At 41.2% G+C, this 21,846-nt stretch overlaps 1 protein-coding gene across 6 annotated transcripts in view; it reads right to left on the reverse strand.

Moving 5' to 3' along the window:
- ACSL3 (acyl-CoA synthetase long chain family member 3) overlaps positions 1-21,846 on the reverse strand; it is a 73,163-nt gene that overhangs the window by 15,643 nt on the left and 35,674 nt on the right. For 4 of the 6 annotated variants that reach the window (XM_035007013.1, XM_035007010.1, XM_035007011.1 and 1 more), the window contains 7 exons: positions 13,461-13,875; positions 6,298-6,475; positions 5,006-5,115; positions 3,993-4,131; positions 1,677-1,827; positions 354-477; positions 40-111 (listed from right to left, as the gene is read on the reverse strand). In XM_035007013.1, the coding sequence (XP_034862904.1) occupies positions 40-111; positions 354-477; positions 1,677-1,827; positions 3,993-4,131; positions 5,006-5,115; positions 6,298-6,475; positions 13,461-13,838 (1,152 nt within the window). In that variant the 5' untranslated portion in view covers positions 13,839-13,875. Of the gene's footprint in view, positions 1-39; positions 112-353; positions 478-1,676; positions 1,828-3,992; positions 4,132-5,005; positions 5,116-6,297; positions 6,476-7,553; positions 7,615-13,460; positions 13,876-16,672; positions 17,131-21,846 lie in introns of those variants that run through there. The other 2 variants (XM_035007014.1, XM_035007015.1) reach the window with 2 other exon arrangements.

The raw sequence follows: 21,846 nt of genomic DNA on the forward strand, positions 1-21,846 counted from the left end.
TTCTCTAGTACGCAACATTAACTAACGGTCGATTCTTACCGGAACAGCTGCCATCAATGTTGGTTTCAACATGGTTGTATCCCCTTTGCTTCCTTTTTTTATTTTTGAAGACTAGAGAGAGAAAAGGTGATCTGTATAAACTGATCCTTATTTTAGAAATCCGGTGAAATTCTTAGACCAAAAAGTGTATTATAAATTCATCATTTTAATTTACTTATTGTAAAAACTTAAAAACTTAAAAGTAATTATTTTTAAATGATTAACTGCCACCTTACATTGTCATGCTGATACAGAAAAATGTGTTAAAAAATTACAATTTTTTAGTATCTGAAGTCACAAGACATCTAACTTACCTGATCTGCTAAAGTCTGTGGTGAAGAGTAGCCAATGCGGCATCCGTGAGAAAGACAAACAAGCTCAGCACTTAATTCTAAAACATGGGCCAGAGGCAGATAGCCAATGTAAACATCTTCCTCTCTAAAAGAAAAGGATATAAAAGCATCTGTCAGGTGTCATCTCTGCTGGAAGAGACTGCAAAGCGAGCCCGCCCACATGGGGAGAAAGGGAGACAGACACAGAGAGAGTGCACACGCATGCCTGTGTGCACGCATGGGGGGGGGGGGGTAGTAAGAAGGCTACAGCTCAACCTAAAGCCCAGAGGCTGTCTCCAGTGCTACATGAAGGCACTCACAGATTAAGAGTGCTACAGGAACAATGTGCTAAGAAGAAACGGGGGCTGAGGGGCCAAAACAAGAAGGGGTCTTCTGTAGGACAGCAGAAATCATCCAAAGAGGAATGGTCTTTAAAGCTCGTGGGCTCCCAAACAGAAAGTTCCAACTGAATCCACAACTGCTGGCCAGGAATTTTACAAAAAAGATTCCTGTTTTGAAAGTTACTTAGAAATAATAAATTATACTGTACGTAAGAAAATGTGTACGTATGTGTGTGTATGTACTTCAAGAACTGCCCCCACCCCAAAAAAATATGAAGGGCAAAGACTAACCCAGGAAACTACTGCTCTTAATTTTTTCTGAAAAGTTATCCATTCATTCATAAGAGAAATCTCTCTCTCCATCCCTAAATTCAGTTCCATAGTAACCTGTGTGTGAGTGTAATTTCTGTGCATAAGGGCATCAAAAATACCCAAGCACTACCACGGCCCCTCATCAGTCATCAAGTACTGACTCCTCTACCACCCTCCTGGTCCCATCTGGCTTCCCCCGCCGGTCAGTCTCTTCCCCGCAGTATGCCCACCCTGGCCCTGTGGCTGCTGGAATTGGTCTTAAAAAGAAAAATCAGAGACTGAATAAAGCTCAATAAATATTGGAACAGATGAAGCTATTTGTTCACCTGAATTTTAACATGTTTAGGTATAAAAAGGACTATAGCAGCAATACTATCAACTGATTAAATTAAGGGATTTAAGTCAGATAAAATTTACACTTTTCAAGTAAAAGGTAAATATTAACAATGATATATATGAAACTGTATTTTAAACCTTACAACTAAAACTATTTAATTTTAAAGTTCCTCTTATTTTTTTGAAAGAACTGCCTACTGTAAACAGACTCTGAAAGACTAATTTAGCCACATACCACTAAATGGCACAAACAACGTTAACGTAACAACCAGCATCAACAAGGGACTACTTCATATGCATTGACCATGTGACATACCCCAGTCCTGGAATCCGTTCCGCCATCCCAGTTATACCAGCAATAATGTTACTGTGGGAGATCATGACTCCCTTCGGAAGTCCTGTGGATCCACTTGTATACATGATTACTGCAATATCTAAGGGCCCTGGTTTGCTAAGAGGTTTGTTTTCTGCATTGGAGAAAAAAAAAAAACACACACACACACACCATTTCTGAGAAATGTAGTCATATCACCCTTTTTTTTCATCATCATGTTTGATAACTCAATTCAACGACGGTGAATTGTATTCACTCAGAGGTCAACAAAACAGATCACGTCCCCGCACATACAGGACACATGTTCTACTGAGATCAACAAGCCATGAATCTATAATGTAATACGAGCTATGAAGAAAAATAAAGACAAGGTGAGGGCGCCTGGGTGGCTCAGATGGTTAAGCGTCTGCCTTCGGCTCAGGTCATGATCTCAGGGTCCTGGGATCGAGTCCCGCATCGGGCTTCCTGCTCCTTGGGAGCCTGCTTCTCCCTCTGCCTCTCTCTCTCTCTGTCTCTCATGAATAAATAAATAAAATCTTAAAAAAAAGAAAAAAAAGAAAAAGAAAGACAAGGTGAGATGATAGTAGAAGGTATTTAGATGGAAAAGTCAAGAAATGCTTTTCTGGCACGTTGGTATTTTAGTAAAGACCTGGATATACAGTGCAGAAGGGAGCCACTGAAACCCTGGCACTGGGAGAAGATTGTCTCAAGTAAAAAATAAGCGGGAGCAAAGGCCCTGACGCAGCAGCCAGGACCGTATCATGCAAGGCCTTGGAGGCCATGCTAAGGACTTTGGATTGCACCTGGAGCAGAAATTTGAACAGGGGCTTGTTAATCACCAGTGAAGAGGGTCACTTTGGCTGCTACGTGGCTGCCTAACTTAGGGAAGCAAGGCAGTAGGGAGACAAAAGGCTATTCCAGAAATTCCACTGTGAAATAGGGTGGTTGGGCTAGGGTACCTAGACACTTGCTAAAAACTGTTCTCTGCCTCACAGTGGTGAAGTGACCTGGCTACAGTCCGAACCCTGGATTCAAAGACAGTGTCCTCCAGTTGCACAAACCTAAGGGCCACAGCCCACATCCTGGAGGGGACACGGCAGGAAAGCAAAGAGAAGTGGGTCACGGATGGCACCCCCTGAATTAATCCTGGCCCTCCCCTAAGTGTGGACTTCTTAAATGTGGGGGAAACAATTTTAAACATGTTGCTGAGTGAACCCTTCCTTTCCTACATGAGGAGATAAATTCCATGACAACGGTCTTCATTCCAGTCCTTACTTCCTAGCCTTTCGTTCACTCCTCCATCCCAGGGCACCATTCTCCACCACCTCCTAGAAACTGCTCTGAGGTGGGCCTCCTGCAATGCCTGTGGCACCGACTCCTGCAGGGCACCTGCTCTTGCTGCCGACCCCTGCCTCCGGGAGAGGCCCCTTTCACGCGGCCTCCGTGAAGCACACACTGCGTGCCTTCCTCCTGCCTCTGACCCACCCTCAGTTGCTTCTTTAGAAGCACCGCTTTCCATGGGTGACCTCACCTCCTTCCACAGCTATACATAACATCAAACTTCTAGCTTCTAACTCCAAACTTAACTCCAGAGTATACGCCACTCCCCACTAAATATCCACATCTGAATGTCGCACTAGCACTTAAAATTCCGTATGCCCAACATTAATGTCAGCAGAACCCCATTCCCATTCCTGAGCTGAGTGCTTACATCTAGTTAATCACTGAGTTTCCAACTACAAAGGAAATACAGTCCCAGCACCCTAGCAGCTTTCGGGATATTCATCAACACCCGTATACTTTCGAACATTTCCTGACACTTATTTGAGAGCAGGAGTTTTTGGCATCACCATGCCGAAGTGTTCAGGTGGGGGATAAAAAGATGTTCCCTCAGGAAAAAACAGAGTTGGGGCAGGGAGTGAAAGAGGGGATCTAGCTTTAGCCACTCCAGCTATCTGTTTGTACTTATAGATAATCCACACAGGACTAGTTTAATGGCATTATTTAGAAAACTAACTTTGAGCCACTGAGAACTACCACAAAACAGAAACAGGAAGCCTGTATAATGTAAAAGGTATTTGAATAACTACTCCTGTTATTTAGAACAATAAATTAATGTGTGTATTCTCCCTTAAACCCTACTTTAAAAGAGTAGAGGAAAAGTATAGAGTGACCTTACTTCCCAAAGTGATGGTCTAGAACATGATTTGTCCCTGATCTGACTTCAGGGTCTGGAACCACTGCGGAGAACACGGTCACTGCAGAACGACCCTAAGGAACTGGGAAGGTGCGCCGTACCTCTGCTGGCCTTGGCTCCCAGAGCCTGCACTGCAGCCATCGTGTGCACGATGACGCCCTTGGGGAACTCGGACCACGTTGGTGGCTTACCGTCCACAGTGATGATGTGCCGCAGGCGCGGGACTAACGAAACTATATCCTGGAAAAACACAAGCATTCATTACGTTCTTCGTCGCTGTTTCAAAACAGCTTAGCAAACAGTCCCGGACACAAGAAAAGCAGTTTACCATAATCCATGAATTATTAATTTCTTGCCTCCAAAAAAACGGTGAGGGGGTGGGCACTGGTATGAATACTACTCCTTTCAGATGGAGAAATACGGCCTGAAATTTAAATTGCTATTTTATAGCACTAGATTTACTGTGTGTGCCCATTCTTTGGTAAAATCCTAATCAGCGATGTCACTTCCTCACAAAATAGGCATATAAACACAGGCTGCCTGAACTACAGAATAGCCACAAGTCCTGTATGTTTTTAAGAGGCTCATAAAGATACGGGGGGAGGGAGAGGGAACTCACTTATAAATTTGGGTATAAAAAAACCCAGCAGACATTACTGGTTTCACTGGGAGTCGTCTAGGGACTTTCAAAACCTTTCTCCAACAGTTTATCATAAAGTCTCTTTTTTCCCTTTAAAAAATTCTAGAAACTCATAATGACTCAATGCTTCAGAAATAATATAAAGGAATTACTATTTCAGAAACCCTTATAATTTATAAATTTACTGAAAATAGACTAGAAAACAAATGAACACAATAAAGAAAAAAGGTAATCCCTTTACCTTAGACACGGGCATACCATGTTAATGATCTGTAACCCTCTGCACTACTCATTACACAAATATGTATGAAATCTACTTTTTCTTTTCTAAAGGAAAGGAAGAACGTATGATATTCCTAAAAGTTTACAAAGATATTCAGGATTTTAAAGATCGTAAAAGTATCAATATTAGAGCTCATGACACTGATAGTTCTGGAAGTTCTGGACAGTTATAAAAATAACCACAGTCCTCACCTTCAACTTTGTTTGCAAGAGTTCTTTACTAGTAATGATGTTGGTCACCTCTGTTTCATTCAATCCATGAACAATAGCTGGACCTCCTAGAGTAGCATACAACGTAACAACTACAGAGAAAAGAAGGGCAAGTCAAATATTCCACATTTCATGGAAGTACTAAATGTAACTGAAGTCTCTGAAAGTGGTCATGAATCCTAATGGTATAAAGAACCCTAAATCGTCAGATCCATAGTTTATTATGTAACTGTTCTATGATTATCTAAATTATTTTAATATACTAATAAACATTATGCCCACTCACTCACCCGCTCCTAATTTCCCCAAAGATTTCTAATATTTTAAAACGAAATTTTTAAGTTTTATTTCACCTTCAGATATTACTCTGGGATGCCACAATGGAAGGAATTATTTCTGACTCCTAAAATATCAGACCCTTAGTTGTTAAATACTTGGTACTAAAATATGAAAAAGAGTATGTACCAGTAAGATAATGCACTGAGTATCAGGTTGAAGGTGTCATATATGTTAAGGAAACAACATGAATAGGTGGCAGTACTGCTTTTTCTAGTAGAAGACTCAAGAAAAACATTCTTAGCCATGTTGAAATTTAACAATCATCATCTTGTGGACTTTTATTTGCTTGCTGCCTAACTCACAGAAGTCAGACTTAAAGTGACTTTAAGAGATAATTATCTCGAAGCTTCCCAAAAGAAGCAAACTATAAGCCCACACCCATGAAAACAAAAAGATACGACAGTTCTAAAAACCAGTGGAGCATTTACAGCAAGATATCTGGTAAAAGTATCTCTTCTGCTCCATCTGAAAGGTAAGAGAATGTCCATACTTAACATCCCATTTTGGCACCAAGATCTATGAACTAAGCTTCCAGAACTACCTCACAGTCTGGGGCATCCAGATTGCCACTTAAATAACAGTATAAATATTCCCTGTCCTTTCACCTGGCTCGTGGCTCCGAGTAGTGCAGTTTTAGATGTCAACTGCTGCTACCAACAGAAGTGGGGACGAAGTGACACTAACTTCACAAGAAGATTCCTGAGAGAACCAGCAGCAGAGTCCGCGAGGCCCCAAGGCCCCTATTAACAGGTTCCAGTCCCCTTACTACACTGACTACACAATTTGTTCCAAAGCAGACCTCTAACTCGAAGTTGTAACAGAGCGGTCCCCTGATTAGATTCAAGGTAGCAATTAACTTCAGAATTTTAAAGAGTGAAATATTTATAATAAACAGCATCCTATCTCCCACACAGAAGATCAGAAGGCCCACATACGCTGAAAATTATACATAAAGCACGCCTGCGCAGCAATCATCCATTCGGCTCTGGTTTCACAGAAGATGGCGATATTGGTCTTTGGTTTCTGACCCAACATCTGTAAACCATTTCCAAAATTAAAAGCTCTAACGAAGACATCTTCATAGGAGAGCCAATTATAGTTTCCAAGAATAACCTGATAAAATAAAAAACATACAAATACCTTTTAATATAACCAAAATATTATTTTCCAGAAAGAAGCCAAGATTCCAAATTTTATGACAAACCAGTTATGTTTGCACATATGTAAGTATTTTTTCCTAACAAAAAGCCAGAAAGTGAATTTCAAGTGAAAAAAATCTATTTTGAAAATTAGCTATTTTGCGATAACTTCTATGACAAATCTTATGCTACATCTTCAATTGTAATGGGGAGTTTTTTAAAAATCTTCAGGGTTTGACAGGATCTTAAAGGTCAGCTTTTTTGTCAAAAGCTCATATACTGGTAATTCATTTATACATCATTTACTTAAACAATTTAGATGTTAGCTTAAAATTTAGCCTAGTATCAAGTACTAATGATACCAAAAATTAACTTTCCCTCTACTTATGAATTCCCAGATTTCACTATCAAATGGTAATATGATTTACAAACAGAAACTGGCTAGATCCAAGGTAAAAGACATACTTATGGCTGTTTAATTTGAATTGCCCCCTCCCATACTGAACTCTAAACAAGTCTATTTACGCAACCAGGACTAGTTTTATTATTCATCAAAGCCTTTCCGTTGAAGCCTTAAATAACCACTGGCACCACTGGGCTTTCAACATTTCATTTGTGCTTACCATAAGTACAGGTTACATTAAGTCTTCATTGGTAATAATCATGTTTTTAAACTGGCTAACTTATTTTTCTTTAGGAACTTTCTCCAACTTAGATTAGACCATAAATCCCCAATTACATACAGACTGGATAAAAAGCTCCTCGCACTCCAAATACATACATATTTTCCAACCGTGGCTGTTTCACTCACGTCTCATACACCTTAAAACTAACCACATTCATTTCCAAAAATGCATCCAACATTTCCGGGAGCTCTTGAAATAAGAGACTGGGTGAAGATAGAAATGGGGAGGGGGGGAAAAAAAAAAAGAATAAATACTGCCCTCTAGTGTCCTATTCCATAATGGACTTAGGGAATAAAGTCTTACTTTGATGGTTAAGGCAACTGGATTTAAAATATTTATTTAACTTCACTGGTCCCAAACTCTCACCTTGCTCTGCACCCCCATGAAATGCTCAGCACGGGGAGCTCCAATGACTTCAAAAGGAGCTCTGTGGGGGTGAGAAGACAGATGAGAACTTGGCCAAAACGTGCACGAACTGGATTACAATTAAGAATTTTACACTCCAAAGATTAGCATGAGCTACCTCTTAGATTCTAGAATCTAAATGATGAGTTTTGTTAAGTTTCAGAGAATGTATATATTCCGAAAGGTATTATTATCTACATAATCCAGATCTTTAAACCCATGTGATACGGCCACCATGTGGCAAAAGAAATCAAATCATGAGCTTAATTCAAGTGTAACTAAACTGAATTTCACTTAATTCTCTAAACCACTGAATCTCCTAGTAGTGATCTTTCCCATAAAGATTACATTTCAAGGCCCCTATCTACCCCATAATTTTGACTTTTGCTGGAAAAAATTCCCAATTCTAACTCTGTCCCCATGGTTAGCTTAAACCTGAAATTAAACTCGTTTACTTATTCCCTGTCCATACTGCTGAAGAATACCCAAACTCATTCTCTATCCAGGATCACAGATCTCAATACCCAGCAATCCTATAAGGACTCCCTGGGTCTATTCATTTTCTCACCCTCTGAAATGGCTACTTCTCTCTACTCAAATATCCTCCAACCCTCCCTCCCTCCATCCCTTATCCCTGTCCAGGTGATAAGGTGATAATACTGTATCATACATTACTGAGAAATTAGAAATTCATCGGAAATGCCCTTATCTTCTTAGCACCAAGTTTAATAACCTACATACATCTGTACTCATATTCTTCGCAGTTCCCCTCATGGTATTACAATGGTTGAAGTGTCCCTAACAATAGCCAAACTTACAAGGACTTTACTTCGAAGCACTTCCCAAATTTCTATCTCCAGCCACCTCTACTTGCACATCCAAGTTCAAATACCTTACGCTGGCCTACAAAGCCCTAAGGGACCTAGCCATGCCAGTGTCTCTGTGCTCCTATCCAACCTTCTTCTCCAGACTCACCTCCCCTAACTCATTACTTCCTGTAAATACAACTTTGTCCTTTCTGTCCTTCAAACAGGTTGCGCCAGGGCAGGAACTAGGATGAAGCAAGACAGGTGCCAAGGGCACAAGATTTAGAGAGTTACTCACTCTCAGCATTTGAATACCTTCTTCAACTTTATACCCCAAGTGCCTCACCCAACTGGGCTCATTCCAGTTTTAGAGCCAGTGGGCACACACCCTATCCCACTGCACAGAAGGTTCATTACCCAGATCTTTGCAAAGTTGGCTCCTCTCTTGTTCAGGCCTCCACTTAGCCATAATCTACCAAGAGAGGCTATCCCTGATCTCCAATCAGCTTTATGTCTTCGTAGTAGTTATTAATCTGTTTACTTATTATTGTCTCTCTTCCTCCCATACAAATATAAGACCCATGAGACGAGTAACCTGTGTGTCCTGTTCATGACTGTCTCCCTAGCACCTGGCATACAGTCGGCACTCAGCAATTATTTGCTATACATGTGGAATGAACAGTGTAATTAACACAATTTCCATTCACTTTGGACCTTGAGTCTTCTGACCCCTTTCTGCTCCAGGAGCCTCATTTTTTTTTAAGACTGTTTGAAAAAAAAAAAAAAAAAAAATCCACATCCGCCTAATCATTTAACCTCTAGAGCTACTTTTCTTCTGTCTCCATTCCAGTGCACACATCCTTTGCCTACCACCTCTTAAATATTCTCACCCATGACCCATGAGACACAAGTATGTTCAATTTTCCCGACTCTGAGTCACGCAAGGGAATGACTAGTGTGGCTACGGAAATGACGACTGTGAAGCCTTTGAGCAGCTTCCTCATTTGCAGAGGTAGCGGGAGAGTTAAGACTGGCCCTATGGTTGCTTTCATGTCTCACATTTAATTGGCTGTATTGTTATTCTGGAACAGGTGTGACAAACACATGGGTAAACATCAACGTTATCACTCAGACCACCACTGCTCAGAACAGAGGAACTTAATCATTTACTTTGTTCAGGAACAGATGAAATTAGATGCTTTGATGATGCTAAGGATGAGGGCCTCTTATCTCAGAAGATAAGCTATAAAAATAAAACGGAGATAACATACAGAACATTCTGTAAAATAAAAGCACACAAATACTCCACCATTCAGGACCCTGAAGAAAGAGACAATCGAGTAAAAATCAAGTTTTCAGGTAGCTGAAGTTAACCAGTGCAAGTCCAGGACTTTTCTTTTCCTTTAGCCACTCAGAAGAGAAATATTTCCAATTACACACTTCCCTGCCTTCTTCAACAAAGTACACCCGGCTTCACAGAACCTTTCTCTCTGCGAATGAAGATTATTAGAATGTACTGTGAGGGAGCCAGGGAGTGAAAATCTTCAACAGGTCTGGATGGCTGGTGGTGATCTTGAGGAGGAGGGCGGCTAAGCTTTGCCAAGTTCACTCTGTGCTAAGCACGCTGCAGCAGTAGCTTATGAGACTCTCTCGTAACTCTAGACAGAGTTACTCTTAGTACCCCTACTGTACAAATGAGAATACTGAGGCATCGAGAGAGTCAGCAGAACGTGCTCAAAAATCACACTGCGTAAGTAAGAGACAGGACTAGAATATGAATCCGGGCAGACTCATTCTGGAATCGAAGCACTGAATCACAAGGCTCCAACCGCACCACAGAAAGGAGACGGGGTGTTACTGGGCAGGTGAGGAAGGTGGCCCGAAGGTCTGGGTATCTTTGATTCAACCATTATCAGATACCTTCTGGGGTTAATCCCTAAGCTTAGCCCCCAAAACAGGAAGGAAGGAAACTTGTAGATGCTGCTATACCATTAGCTGGCTTTTTCAGTTCAAGGTTATTTTCAAATATGGAAACCACTAGTGACAATACATTCATGGGAAACACGTGTGCACACCAGTTGGTAAGCGCCCAGCGGAAGCCACACCAGTCCAGGCAACTCCACTCTTACCTAAGCACGAGTTGTGCAATGTCCCCTTTTTACTCTCGAATCAGGGCAGATGCTGCTTCTGCCGCAATACAGTGGGTGTAAACAAGAAACCAAGGGGGGGCGAAGCCTACTTGTTTATAACACCCAGCTGAGGTACCCACCGTCCAGTGTGCAAACCACCGCTACCACTGCAACACAGACCAACAGAAACTCAAGTCACGCTCTTCTTGGGTAAGGCTGACGGAAAACACGTGCTTCATGTACTATACAGGAAACCTAAAAATTTCACTTTCCCAATAAGCCTAATTTCAAATAGGAAGAATCTAATATTTTCTGTATCAGAATATAACCTATTCTATAAAGACTTCCCCCAAAAGTCTGACGAATCACAAATGCCAATTTGAAGGCAAATGTCAACAGTAGAAAGACTGAGTGAGATCCTGTAGACAGAAAAGGCTAAGGAGTTTTTTCACCTTCTAACTTTCCTATTTGAGTTCACATATTTCCTTGTTGAATAAACAATGACTACAACAAAGCCACCATGGGCAGGACAGGAAGGAAAAGGCCATATATGCAAACACACAACAGGGAAAACCCCTTTCCTTGTGTACACTGTGTTATCTGGCCACATTTAAGGAACAACTGTGAAAGCTCTAGGATTTTGTCCTAATTACACTGATAAACTGAATTAAGAAGGAATTTCATATTGACCATACTGATCTCCTTTTTACATACTTGGAAGCTACTCTGTTGCTCTAAGTACTGAATGAGGACTGAGAAATAGTGCCAGTCCCATAAAAAGCCTGTTAACATGCAATTCTGGAGAAAAACCTCCTGCTAACAGAGGACTTCTGTTATATATGCTGAGATTAAAAACAAGGGAACCCAATCTTTGAATTCAAATAGCATTAGACCAAGAAACAAAAATGAATGTTTTTAAGAGGAGGCATACGAGTGGAAAACTTTAGCCCTCAAAAACTGTAGTGTTTTGGTATCTTTTGTAACTACCAGATCTCTCAAAGACGAAATCAAGGATGGTATACCCTAAAAAGTAGCAACTAACTATAACAAAAACTCAGACACCATTATTTTTTTTTTTTAGACACCATTATGATATAATGTTTTGCAAGTTATAATCTATAGGTTAGGGAAGAGTAAACAAACATGCTTAACTACATGACTTCAATTTCAATAAATGTGCTATTAACTCTCCAGATAGACCTAAAGTTAACAGAAAAAATTCACTTAAGTGAGGCAAAACTAAGTCAACAAAAGAAATAGAGAATATGCCTTAAAAGTCAAAGGACTGTATGATTTCCCCAAGCCACTTCTGAGACTGTAAGGAGGCACTGTTAATGTGACAGGCAAAGCGAGATAAACAAGGACAGTTTCAGGCAGAACAAGATACAACATCACTCTATATAAAGTGGATGGACACTTACAGATTTTTGTCATCTACAATTAGAACAATGTGTTTTTAATTTCTAGGAGTTACTGGCGTTAACTTGCTTGCCATCTCCTTTACGTTTGAAAGAAAATGACTCTGGAATTTGTGTGTATGAGTGCCAAAATTAATGGGCCATTAAGTTAAATAACACCTTCTCCTGCAGTCACAGGAGAAGCTCTGAGTATTTCATTCCATGGTGTGATTATTTGAACATTCCTCTGAGACCTGAGAGTTCCTTCATGACTAAAAGGAAAAAGGTGGCTGTAGTCAGGATGCAGCTGGAAAAAGGAAAGAGAAAAACAACTTTGCCTACACACGTAATAAACTATAACCTGACCAAATTATCAAAGATGATTACTGATCATCTTACTGCCTCTAAAAAATTTTATCTTCAATTTTTACCTACTGGAGCTTAGAAAACGGCTTCTAAGAGAGTCATGAATCCAAGTTCAAAAACAGCATTTTCGTGCCATTTCTATACTCACTATCCTTCAAAGCGTTGCACTACCCCCATGTCTTTGTAGTCACTCATATAATTTTGCCCACCCAATTCCCAAGACAACGATACTATAAAAACTAGAGCATTTACACTAGACACCACAGCTGTTCTATGGGGGGGGGGGGGGGGGGGGGGGGGGAATGTGTGTGTTTGTGTACGGAGCAAGACAACCTAGGGTCTAGTCCTGGCTTTACTTCTTCTAGCTGGAACGTCCTTGCCTAAGTTAACCTATCTGGTGCCTCTGGGCCGTTATCTGCAAAATAACAACGATAACACGAATTCATAGCGCTTTTTAAGTCTTAAGTAAGTTGGTACATGTAAAGAACTTAAACAGCCTGGCTCATAAGAAATGCTAATGTAAATATCAGCAGTAATCATTATCTTCGTATTACAGATAAAGAAACTGAGGCAAATTTGTTAAATTACTTTTCCAAAGTCACACAGCTAGCTAGTAGGTAGCAAAGCTGAGATCTAAACCTGTAGTCTGGATCTGGAATCCAGGTTCTTAACCACTATTTTATACCACCTCTAAGGATGTCTTATCCCCTATTTCAAATCAACAATGGCAGCTGATATATAATGGTGAAAAGAAATTCTTAAAAACTATGCAACTGCCACTACCAAAATACCAAGACATTAAGCACCCAACCTATGATAAAATCAGAAACAGCAGGCCTCCCATCTCAAAACCCAGAACCATCTCAAGCACACATAGGTGTTTGTGGGACCACCAGGGAATACAGTTTCAGACCCAAAACTGCGCTAGACATTTTATTCCAAGCCGTGGCAGACACTCGGGCTCAGGGGGCATTCTGGCCGGTCTGTGACAATTCAGAACAAATCCTTACAGGAGAGTACAGGAGATCAGAGCATGGTCCCTTGCCCATCCTGCTTCTCCTGCCACACCAGCCACATCCAGAGGCAGCAGGCTGTCCTTGTCCCCTGCTGCCATTTCTGAGAGAACATTTTACTCAGAACAAAGACAACGGCAATTAAAGATCACCTTACCTTTTTAAAAATTTTTCCATTTGGCTGTACTTCATCTTCCTCATTTAAAATTTCACGTGTTCCCAACAGTCTTTTGTCCTTAAATTTGTTTTTTGCATACATAAAAACTTTATCTAGTGTATCACATGCAGGGTATAATACTGAAGCCAAACCATCCAAACTGTTAATAGATCTGTATGCAGACTCGGGTTTTGAATCTACAGGCTTTGCTTTAATTTTGTTTGCTTTTTCTTGTCTTGTCTCAAACAAAAAATAATATGGAATGTACGTTAAAACGGTATAAAGTGATATTAGAAAATGTATGAAATACAAAAGAATGGGATTGATGGTCTGTTTTAGCTTCATGGTAGATGTTTTTGAAGACATGTGGTTATTCATAAGTGCTCAAAGAGTGGAATTAACGGATTTCCAGAATCTAGAAGGGGAAAAAAAGAAGATATTAGTTCAAAGTCATTTTAAAATAACTGTAAAGAAAAAATCTTATTAGATAGGCAAATGAGGATTTTTTTTTTTTCCCAATCAAGCAGCACCTGGTACTGGCCTCCAGCGATGTCCAGTCCACTCCGATATGGTCGAGTGCATCTCTTATAACTATTAGCAATGGAAATCACCACAGAGAAGTTTCTACACCATTCTGTGAACAGGTGGCTTTTCCAACCTAACCCCAAGTGCCCACAAACACTTCCCGGTGGTGAGGAGAGAGCAAGCCAGAAGACCGACATCAGAATCAAGGCCAAAAATATACCAATTTCCTGTTCATCCCTCAGGGATGGCAAGTGCTTTGCAAATACACCATTCTCCTCCCTCGTGGCCGGCAGCCTGTTCCAATAATCACTGCATTCTTTCCCAGTGGACTCCATTCTCTCACTCTAGGGAGTAACAAGGACCTGGTTGTTGGTAAACAACATAGAATTCCCTTCCTATAGTGGTATTTTTCAGTTTGGCAGGTTAGGTTGTGAAGCAAGAAGGCAGTAAATTCTGGCCATTTCTACTTTGCATTCATTAGATTTATTGACCATCTCCTATGTGTTAGATCCTGTTCTAAGTACAGGAACTACAACAGTGAACAACAGTCTCTGTTCCTTCTCTCAGGGAGCCTACACCTTCACTGGGAGAAGGTGATGAACAAATATACATATGCATGCCAGGTGATGGCAAATCCTCTGAGGAAAAATGAACCCAGGAAAGGGAAACACAAAGTGAAAGGGCGAGGCCGGAGAGACACTCTAGTACAAGAATGGTCCACAGGAGTCTCTGGCCAGGCATATCTGAGCAGAGACTTACAAGGAAGAGGCAGAGTGGGCCATGTGCCTATCTGGGGGAAACTGAGCACTCCAGGCAGAGGAAACAGCCTTTGTGTGGTGGTAGTACGTAAATAATATTGGCGGGGGGGAGCTGAAGCAAACTACTAATTATTCCAATCAGCTCCAAATCCAGGGTTTTGATTTCTAGCATTCTCATCTCCTACCCCCACCCTCCATATTGGAGAAATTCTATTCCAGGCACATGCGGCCAAGAAATGTGAGGAAACTCTACTGTAGGCACAGCAGGCCAAGAGTACTTGGCCAGTCTGTCCTTGCCTCGGCTTGCTCATAACGTAACTGCAGAGGGAGGGAAGCTCCAGAGAAGAGCAGAGGCGACAGCCGCAGGCCGGGACCCCGCTCACAGAACAGAGGACAAGCTGCCGTCCCTGCCCCCGGCTCGGCAGCAATGGCTCGCAGGTTCTGTATGGTCCAAGGCAGGCTGCAAGAACAGACACCCCTCAGCAATCCCTCAGTGGACTGACTTTAGTTGGAACAGAGAACAGGGAAGCTCGAGCCGCGTGGCACTATGGAAAACAATGGAGACTTTGGCGATGAGCAATTAAGATGAGGCTGGCAGTTCCATGATAGCAACAAGGAAAAGAGTAGACCGAACAGAAGTTTAACAGAATCAGGGAAAAGAGAAAAGAATAAGAGCCCTTCCAGAGTCAGGGCAGCTCAAAGACTGGCCTCAAAAAACTCCTACAAAGGCCATCTAATTTAACTGAATCACACTGTGGGGCAATTTATGGCCCAGGGCTCTAATACAATAACGCAATCAGCTAGCTATCAGTGGAGAATAATTGCTGGGTGTGAACCAACAGAGGCTGACTTAGCAGTTTAACAAGGAGATCAGAGAAAGAAATGGTCAAACAGTCCTACTAAAACCATGCTGTCATCCCCTAAAGAGGGCACTTCAAGGGAACTCTGTTCCCAAGGCTGTGCCCACTGAGGAGCAACATCAAAGGATGCACACTGGGGCGCTGGGGGGCTCGGTTGGTTAGGCGACTGCCTTCGGCTCAGGTCATGATCCTGGAGCCCCGGGATCGAGTCCCGCATCGGGCTCCCTGCTCGGCAGGGAGCCTGCTTCTCCCTCTGACCTTCCCCCCTCTCATGTGGTCTCTCTCTCTCATTCTCTCTGTCTCAAATAAATAAATAAAATCTTAAAAAAAAAAAAAAAAAAAAGGATGCACACTGGTTGGGGGGGGTGTGTAATGTGTGTGTAAAATGCACTGAAATAGGCCAACCAAGTCACTAAACAAATAGACAAGCAAGTAACACAAGAAGCCAGGGAAATGGGGAGGGGGGAATCAGCACTAAGAAATGCTATAAAAGATCTTAAATGTGCAGGTTAAACAAAAAATTATGAGACATGCAGATAAACGAAAGACCCAAACACAGGAGGAGAAAGCAGGAAAAAGAAATCGTCCTTGAGAGGGCCCAAATGTCAGACTCAGACAAGACAGCAAAGCAGCTATTATAAACATGTTCAAAGAACAAGAAAATATGCTTAAAAAATTAAAAGTCCAGGGACACCTGGGTGGCTCAGTCAGTGAAGCATCTGCTCAGTCATGATCCCAGGGTCCTGGGATCAAGCCCCGTATCAGGCTCCTTGCTCAGCAGCGAGCGAGCCTGCTTCTCCCTCTCCCTCTGTTCCCCCTGCTTGTGCGTTCTTTCTCTCCCTGACAAATAAGTATTTTTAAAAAATTAAAAAAGATTAACATTAAAAAACAACAACAACAACACTAAAAGTCCAGGGGCTCCTGGCTGGCTCTGTCAGTAGAGCATATGACTCTTGTTCTCAGAGTTGTGGGTTCAAGCCCCACGATGGGTGTAGAGATTACTTAAAAATAAAATCTTTAAAAAAAATTGTTTTAAGTCCACTGTTGCAATTTAACAAGATAAGATTACCTCCAAATTTGCCCATCCACAGCTGGTGAGAAGTCAGGACTCCCAACTAATCCCCGGGTTCTGTTCACCATTCCATGCTGTTTTCTTTGACAATGTATTATGCAGTAATTTGGAAAAACAGTCCAGGGACTCTAGATTTGTGCCATTAAGGGGATGGGGAGCCATTGAAGGTTTCTATATAGGAAAATGACACCATGAAAACAAATGATCCTACTACTTCCAAGACATCAGAGCTGCAGGGAAATAGATGTATTTTAATAACTCAGGAGAATGATGTAATCTCATGTAGTAATCTCCCTGAAATTTAATTTCATGTATCTGTGTTTTGAATTTAAAAATAATGTAATAAAAAGACTTTTATCTGCAGGTAATGATTGTATAAGATGATGACTGTATAGAAAATCCCAAAGAATCCACTAAAAAAAAAAGAACAGTTCAGCAGAAGTTGCAGGATGGAAGACAAATATATAAAAAAATCAACTGTATTTCTATACACTAGCAATAAAACAATTATATTTACAACACTATCAGAAATAATACTTAGGCAACCCTCTCAGGTCCCTCCTCCAAAGGAGCTTTGTACTATCACTTTGCTATTACTCAGTAAGTGTTGCTTTGCTGCCCACCACTCTGTCTGGTCTACCGTTTAAAAAAAAAAAAAAAAAAAAAAAGAATACATAGGATGAGATAACAATAAGTGTAAAATTTGTACTATGAAAACCATAAAACATTATTTAAAGGTATTAAAGATCTAAATAAGTAGAAAAACATCCCATTTATGGATTGTAAGACTTAATACCATTAAAAATGACAAAGTTCTCCAAACTGATGTACAGATTCAGCACAATCCTTACCAAAATCTCTACTGGTTTTTATACAGAATTTTGTAAGCTGATCCTGAAATTTACATGGAAATTCAAAGTAGCCAAGAACAGCCAAAACAATCTTGAAAAAGAACCAAGTTGGAGGGCTCATACATCTCAATTCCAAAACTTAATACAAAGTAATAGTAATCAAGACAGGGTAGTACTAGCAAAAGGTTGGGGGAGGTGGGGGCCGGGAGAAGGGAAATTCTGAATAGTTGACACCACATCATTTGAACAAGCACCCAAAGCAGCAGGTGTTCATCAGGGAACCATCAACCACTAGTAGAGCAGGGTGGGGGTGAGGAGAGGAGAGTAGGGCATTGAAGTCAAATTGCTGGTGAAGAAACTTCATTTGCATTTCAATGCACACCGCATCCCAGTGTTTTAGAAAATAGCATTACGCTAAAAACAGCAGGAACTGGAGGGGAGGCAATCAGATAAGAGAAAGTGGAGAGACTCCTTCACTCCTAGGAGTAAGGTGGCTAAGGTGTGGGGCCCAAGCCAGCAGCTAGGATTTCCAGCTCCCGACTGCCCAGAGGGTGGCAGCAGCAGCTACTCCTCCAGTCCTCCCCAGCAGCCGAAATCTGTCTTAATACAGCGCAGTGGCTTCGGCATCCGAGTCCTGGAGAATAAAGGCACGCATCAGAGCAGCTGCAGTGAAAGAAGGTCAAACAGTCTGGGTGCCTTCAACCGAGACAGAAATGTAAGCAGTAGCTGGTCAGCAGTAGCAGTGGGACGGCTGGGGAAAGGAGATGAATACAAGTCTTGAAAATGAGTATGAGATGCCTGTGAGTCATCCATATATATAAGCTGCGAAGGGTAAGAGGGATCAGAGCTAGAAGCACACATTTTAGAGCCATAATCAGAGGAAGGATGAAAAGGTAGGAAATCTCCAAAATCAAGTTCAAGGACAGAAAACTATGGAGGGAAACCAAAGCCCAGACTGAGCAGGAAAATCCCACTGGCAAGACCAATAATAGCAGAACCCCGAGAAGGCAGTGCTGCGAGGCCAAGGGCTGGGAGAGCCAAGGAGAAGTGTTCAGTAGCATCAAATGCAGCCTACATGTACCAGCCACATGCAATTACGACATTTCATTGTTCTAAAAGCCTTCTAAAAAGCTCTACGCGCTTCTAAAACTGGGTAAAGTACAAACCTCTGGCCAACTGCATTTGCTGAAGGGGCTGTGGAAAATCTAGAGAACCAGTAAAGTCACGGTGCTCTATTATGTTGCCTCATCTTACAGTGAGCATCACCTTTCAGAAAGCAAACCTGAACAACTGAATCTGTTCATCATTTCCTTCATGACTTCTAGGTTTCCAGTCCATGTTGAGAAGGCCTCATCCATACCAGGGTTAAACTAATGGGCTCCAATATTTTTTCTAGTATTTGCATAATTTTTACATCTAGAACTTTAATCAATATGGAGTTTATTTTTCTATACTGTGTAAGGAAGAAAGCTAACTTTTGCTTTCGGATGTACTACCTGAACTGCTTATTATATAAACCACCCTTTTCTCAATTAACCACAATGTCATCTTCAATAGTAAGTCCTCGTTCACAACTGGATCTGTTTCTAGACATGATTCTATTCCTTGGATCGGTCTACTGCTTTGCCATGCCTCCACACACAGTAGATTTACAGCAGTGCTGCTCAACTGTGATCCATAGACCAATCATATCCAGAATTACCATGGAGAGTATTTAAACAGAAGACTCTTCAGACATGCCATCCCCCCCTTCCTTACCTCCCCAATATCTATAAATTGAAAACTCTTAATAGCAGATCATTTTTTAAACAGCAACTACGTAATCTTATGTACAGTGTTTGAGAAGTACTCCACTATGCATGTTTCTCAAATTTTTCTTATCAATTCTTTTTTAAAGAGTTAACATTTGGGGGTGCCTGGGTGGCTCAGTCGTTAAGCGTCTGCCTTCGGCTCAGGTCATGATCCCAGCGTCCTGGGATCGAGCCCCACATCGGGCTCTCTGCTCTGCGGGAAGCCTGCTTCTCCCTCTCCCACTCCCCCTGCTTGTGTTCCCTCTCTGGCTGTGTCTCTCTCTGTCAAATAAATAAATAAAATCTTTAAAAAAAAAAAAAGAGTTAACATTTGTCTGGTGAAACAATTTGAAAATCAAAAGGAAAACAAGACTCAGGGAAAAAATAATACATGACAAAATATACAAAGAGCTCTTATAAATTAAAAAAAAAAAATCAGCAACACATAGGAAAAAAGAGTTTGTACAGAGAAGCTATAAAAGAGAAAAAAAAACACAGATCGTTTATCCAAATAGACAGTATGTTCTCCTTAAACTTAGGATTAAAATTAAAATGAAGCCTTGACGATTTTCATCCAATAGTTCCACTACTAATGACTTAAAGACTGTAATATCCAGAGTCCATTAAGCCATCTTGCAGTACTTAAAACCCACATACAAACCCACACTTGGAACTCTATTCTACAGAAAAGCAAGTGCATATTAAGTACATATGAATAAGGACTCAATCATTCGTTTATTTCTCAATCATTTATTGAACAAAGAATTAACACCAATTACTCTTGTGGATTACTTGAGTCACAGTCATGAACAAAACACAAAACAGACCATGAACAAGTAACTAAATACCATCAGGATGGAACAGCTACAGAGACACATAGGCAGGCTAAACGAAATGAACAACACTGGTGGGGGGGCGGGGGTGGAGAAGGCTGTTGCTTTAGGAAGGTAAAAAAAAATAATGAAAAACCACTCAGCTACATCACTAACTAAGGAAGGGAAGACTGCAGGAGGAACAGGTTTCATTGAAGGCAACTCAGAACAGTGACAGTATCTTCGGCCATGAGACTGGCTGGCATGCCCAAGGGAGTGAGAAGTGCAAAGAGCAGATCCTGGGCAGATCAAAATTGAGAGTCCTGGGGCATGACAGAAGGAGTCAGTGTTAGCTAAGGAAAATCGGAAGGGTAGAGTCACAGGAGGACACTGATCAGCTCTACATATTACCTACAAGTCAACAAAGATGAGGCCTGAAATGTGAATCGAAGCCTCAGTGAGAAGAGACTGCACACTCATCAGGATGGCTACTAGCAAAAAAAATAAATAACAGTCCTGGCAAGGATGGCAAGGATGTGGAAGTGGAGACACTGGAACCCTTAAGCTTTGCTGGTGGGAATGTGGAATGGTGCAGCAGCTACTGAAAACAGTATGGCAGTTCATCAAAAAATTAAACACAGAATTACCAGATGATCCAGCAACTGTACTTCTGGGTATATTTTCAAAGGAACTAAAAGCAGGGGCTCAAACAGGTATTTGTACATCAAGCTTCATAGCAAAGTTATTCACAATAGCCAAAAGGTGGAAGCAACCCAAAATGTCCACTGGCGGGTGAATAAATAAACAAAATGTTGATAGAGCCACACAATGGAATATTACTCAACCTTAAAAAGGAATGAAGTTCTGACAGTTCTGATATATACTACAATGTCTATGAATCTTGAAAACATGACACTAAATAAGGCAGACACAAAAGGACAAATACCTAATTCCACTTATATGAGATGCATAGACACAGCCAGACTGGTGACTGCCAGGGGCTGAGGGCAAGGAGGGTTGGCAAGATGTGTTTAATGGGTATAGAGTTTGGAATGGCAGGAAAGTTCTGCAGATGGATGATGGAGACAGTTGCACAACAATGTGAAATCTCCTTACTGCCAATGAACTGGACACTTAAAGATGGTTATGCTGGTAAATTTTGTTCCGCATATTTTACTACAATAAAAAAAAGTGTGAAGGTCATTGTTGACCTGGAAAATAGCTATGATAAGGATTAAAGCCCAACTGCAAAGTGCTTAGGAAAGAACAGTGGGAGCACTCTAAAGAGGAAGAGAGAAATGGATACTGGGACAGGACAAAGCATTCTTTTGTTTTCAAAGAGATAGTTATAGCTTGTCTGCATACTGATAGCTAGGAACCCAGTGGAGGAAAGGAAAAGATTATACAGAAGAGAGAGTGTGACACAGCATCCAAGTGAAGAGGTTGGCCGTACATAGGAACAGGGACACAGATGCATGTGGGTGGTACCAGGAGCTAGTAGAAAATTCTGAGTGCTTTTATTTTCTCAGGGTAATAGGAAGAAAAATCACTGACTGAGAGAGGAGGAAAGGAAGGTATTAGAAAATTAAGTAGAAAGAAAGTATCAAACAGTCATCTGAGAGAACAGGAAAATAGGAGACAGGAGAATCACCTGATAGCTGATGAGGTCCACCCAAAGTCTGATTCCTGGATGTAAAGGGAGACCCATCGAGCTGGTT

This window comes from Mirounga leonina, unplaced genomic scaffold (assembly GCF_011800145.1).
Source record: "Mirounga leonina isolate KUSES-001 unplaced genomic scaffold, KU_Mleo_1.0 Mir_151, whole genome shotgun sequence".
Taxonomy (NCBI): domain Eukaryota; kingdom Metazoa; phylum Chordata; class Mammalia; order Carnivora; family Phocidae; genus Mirounga; species Mirounga leonina.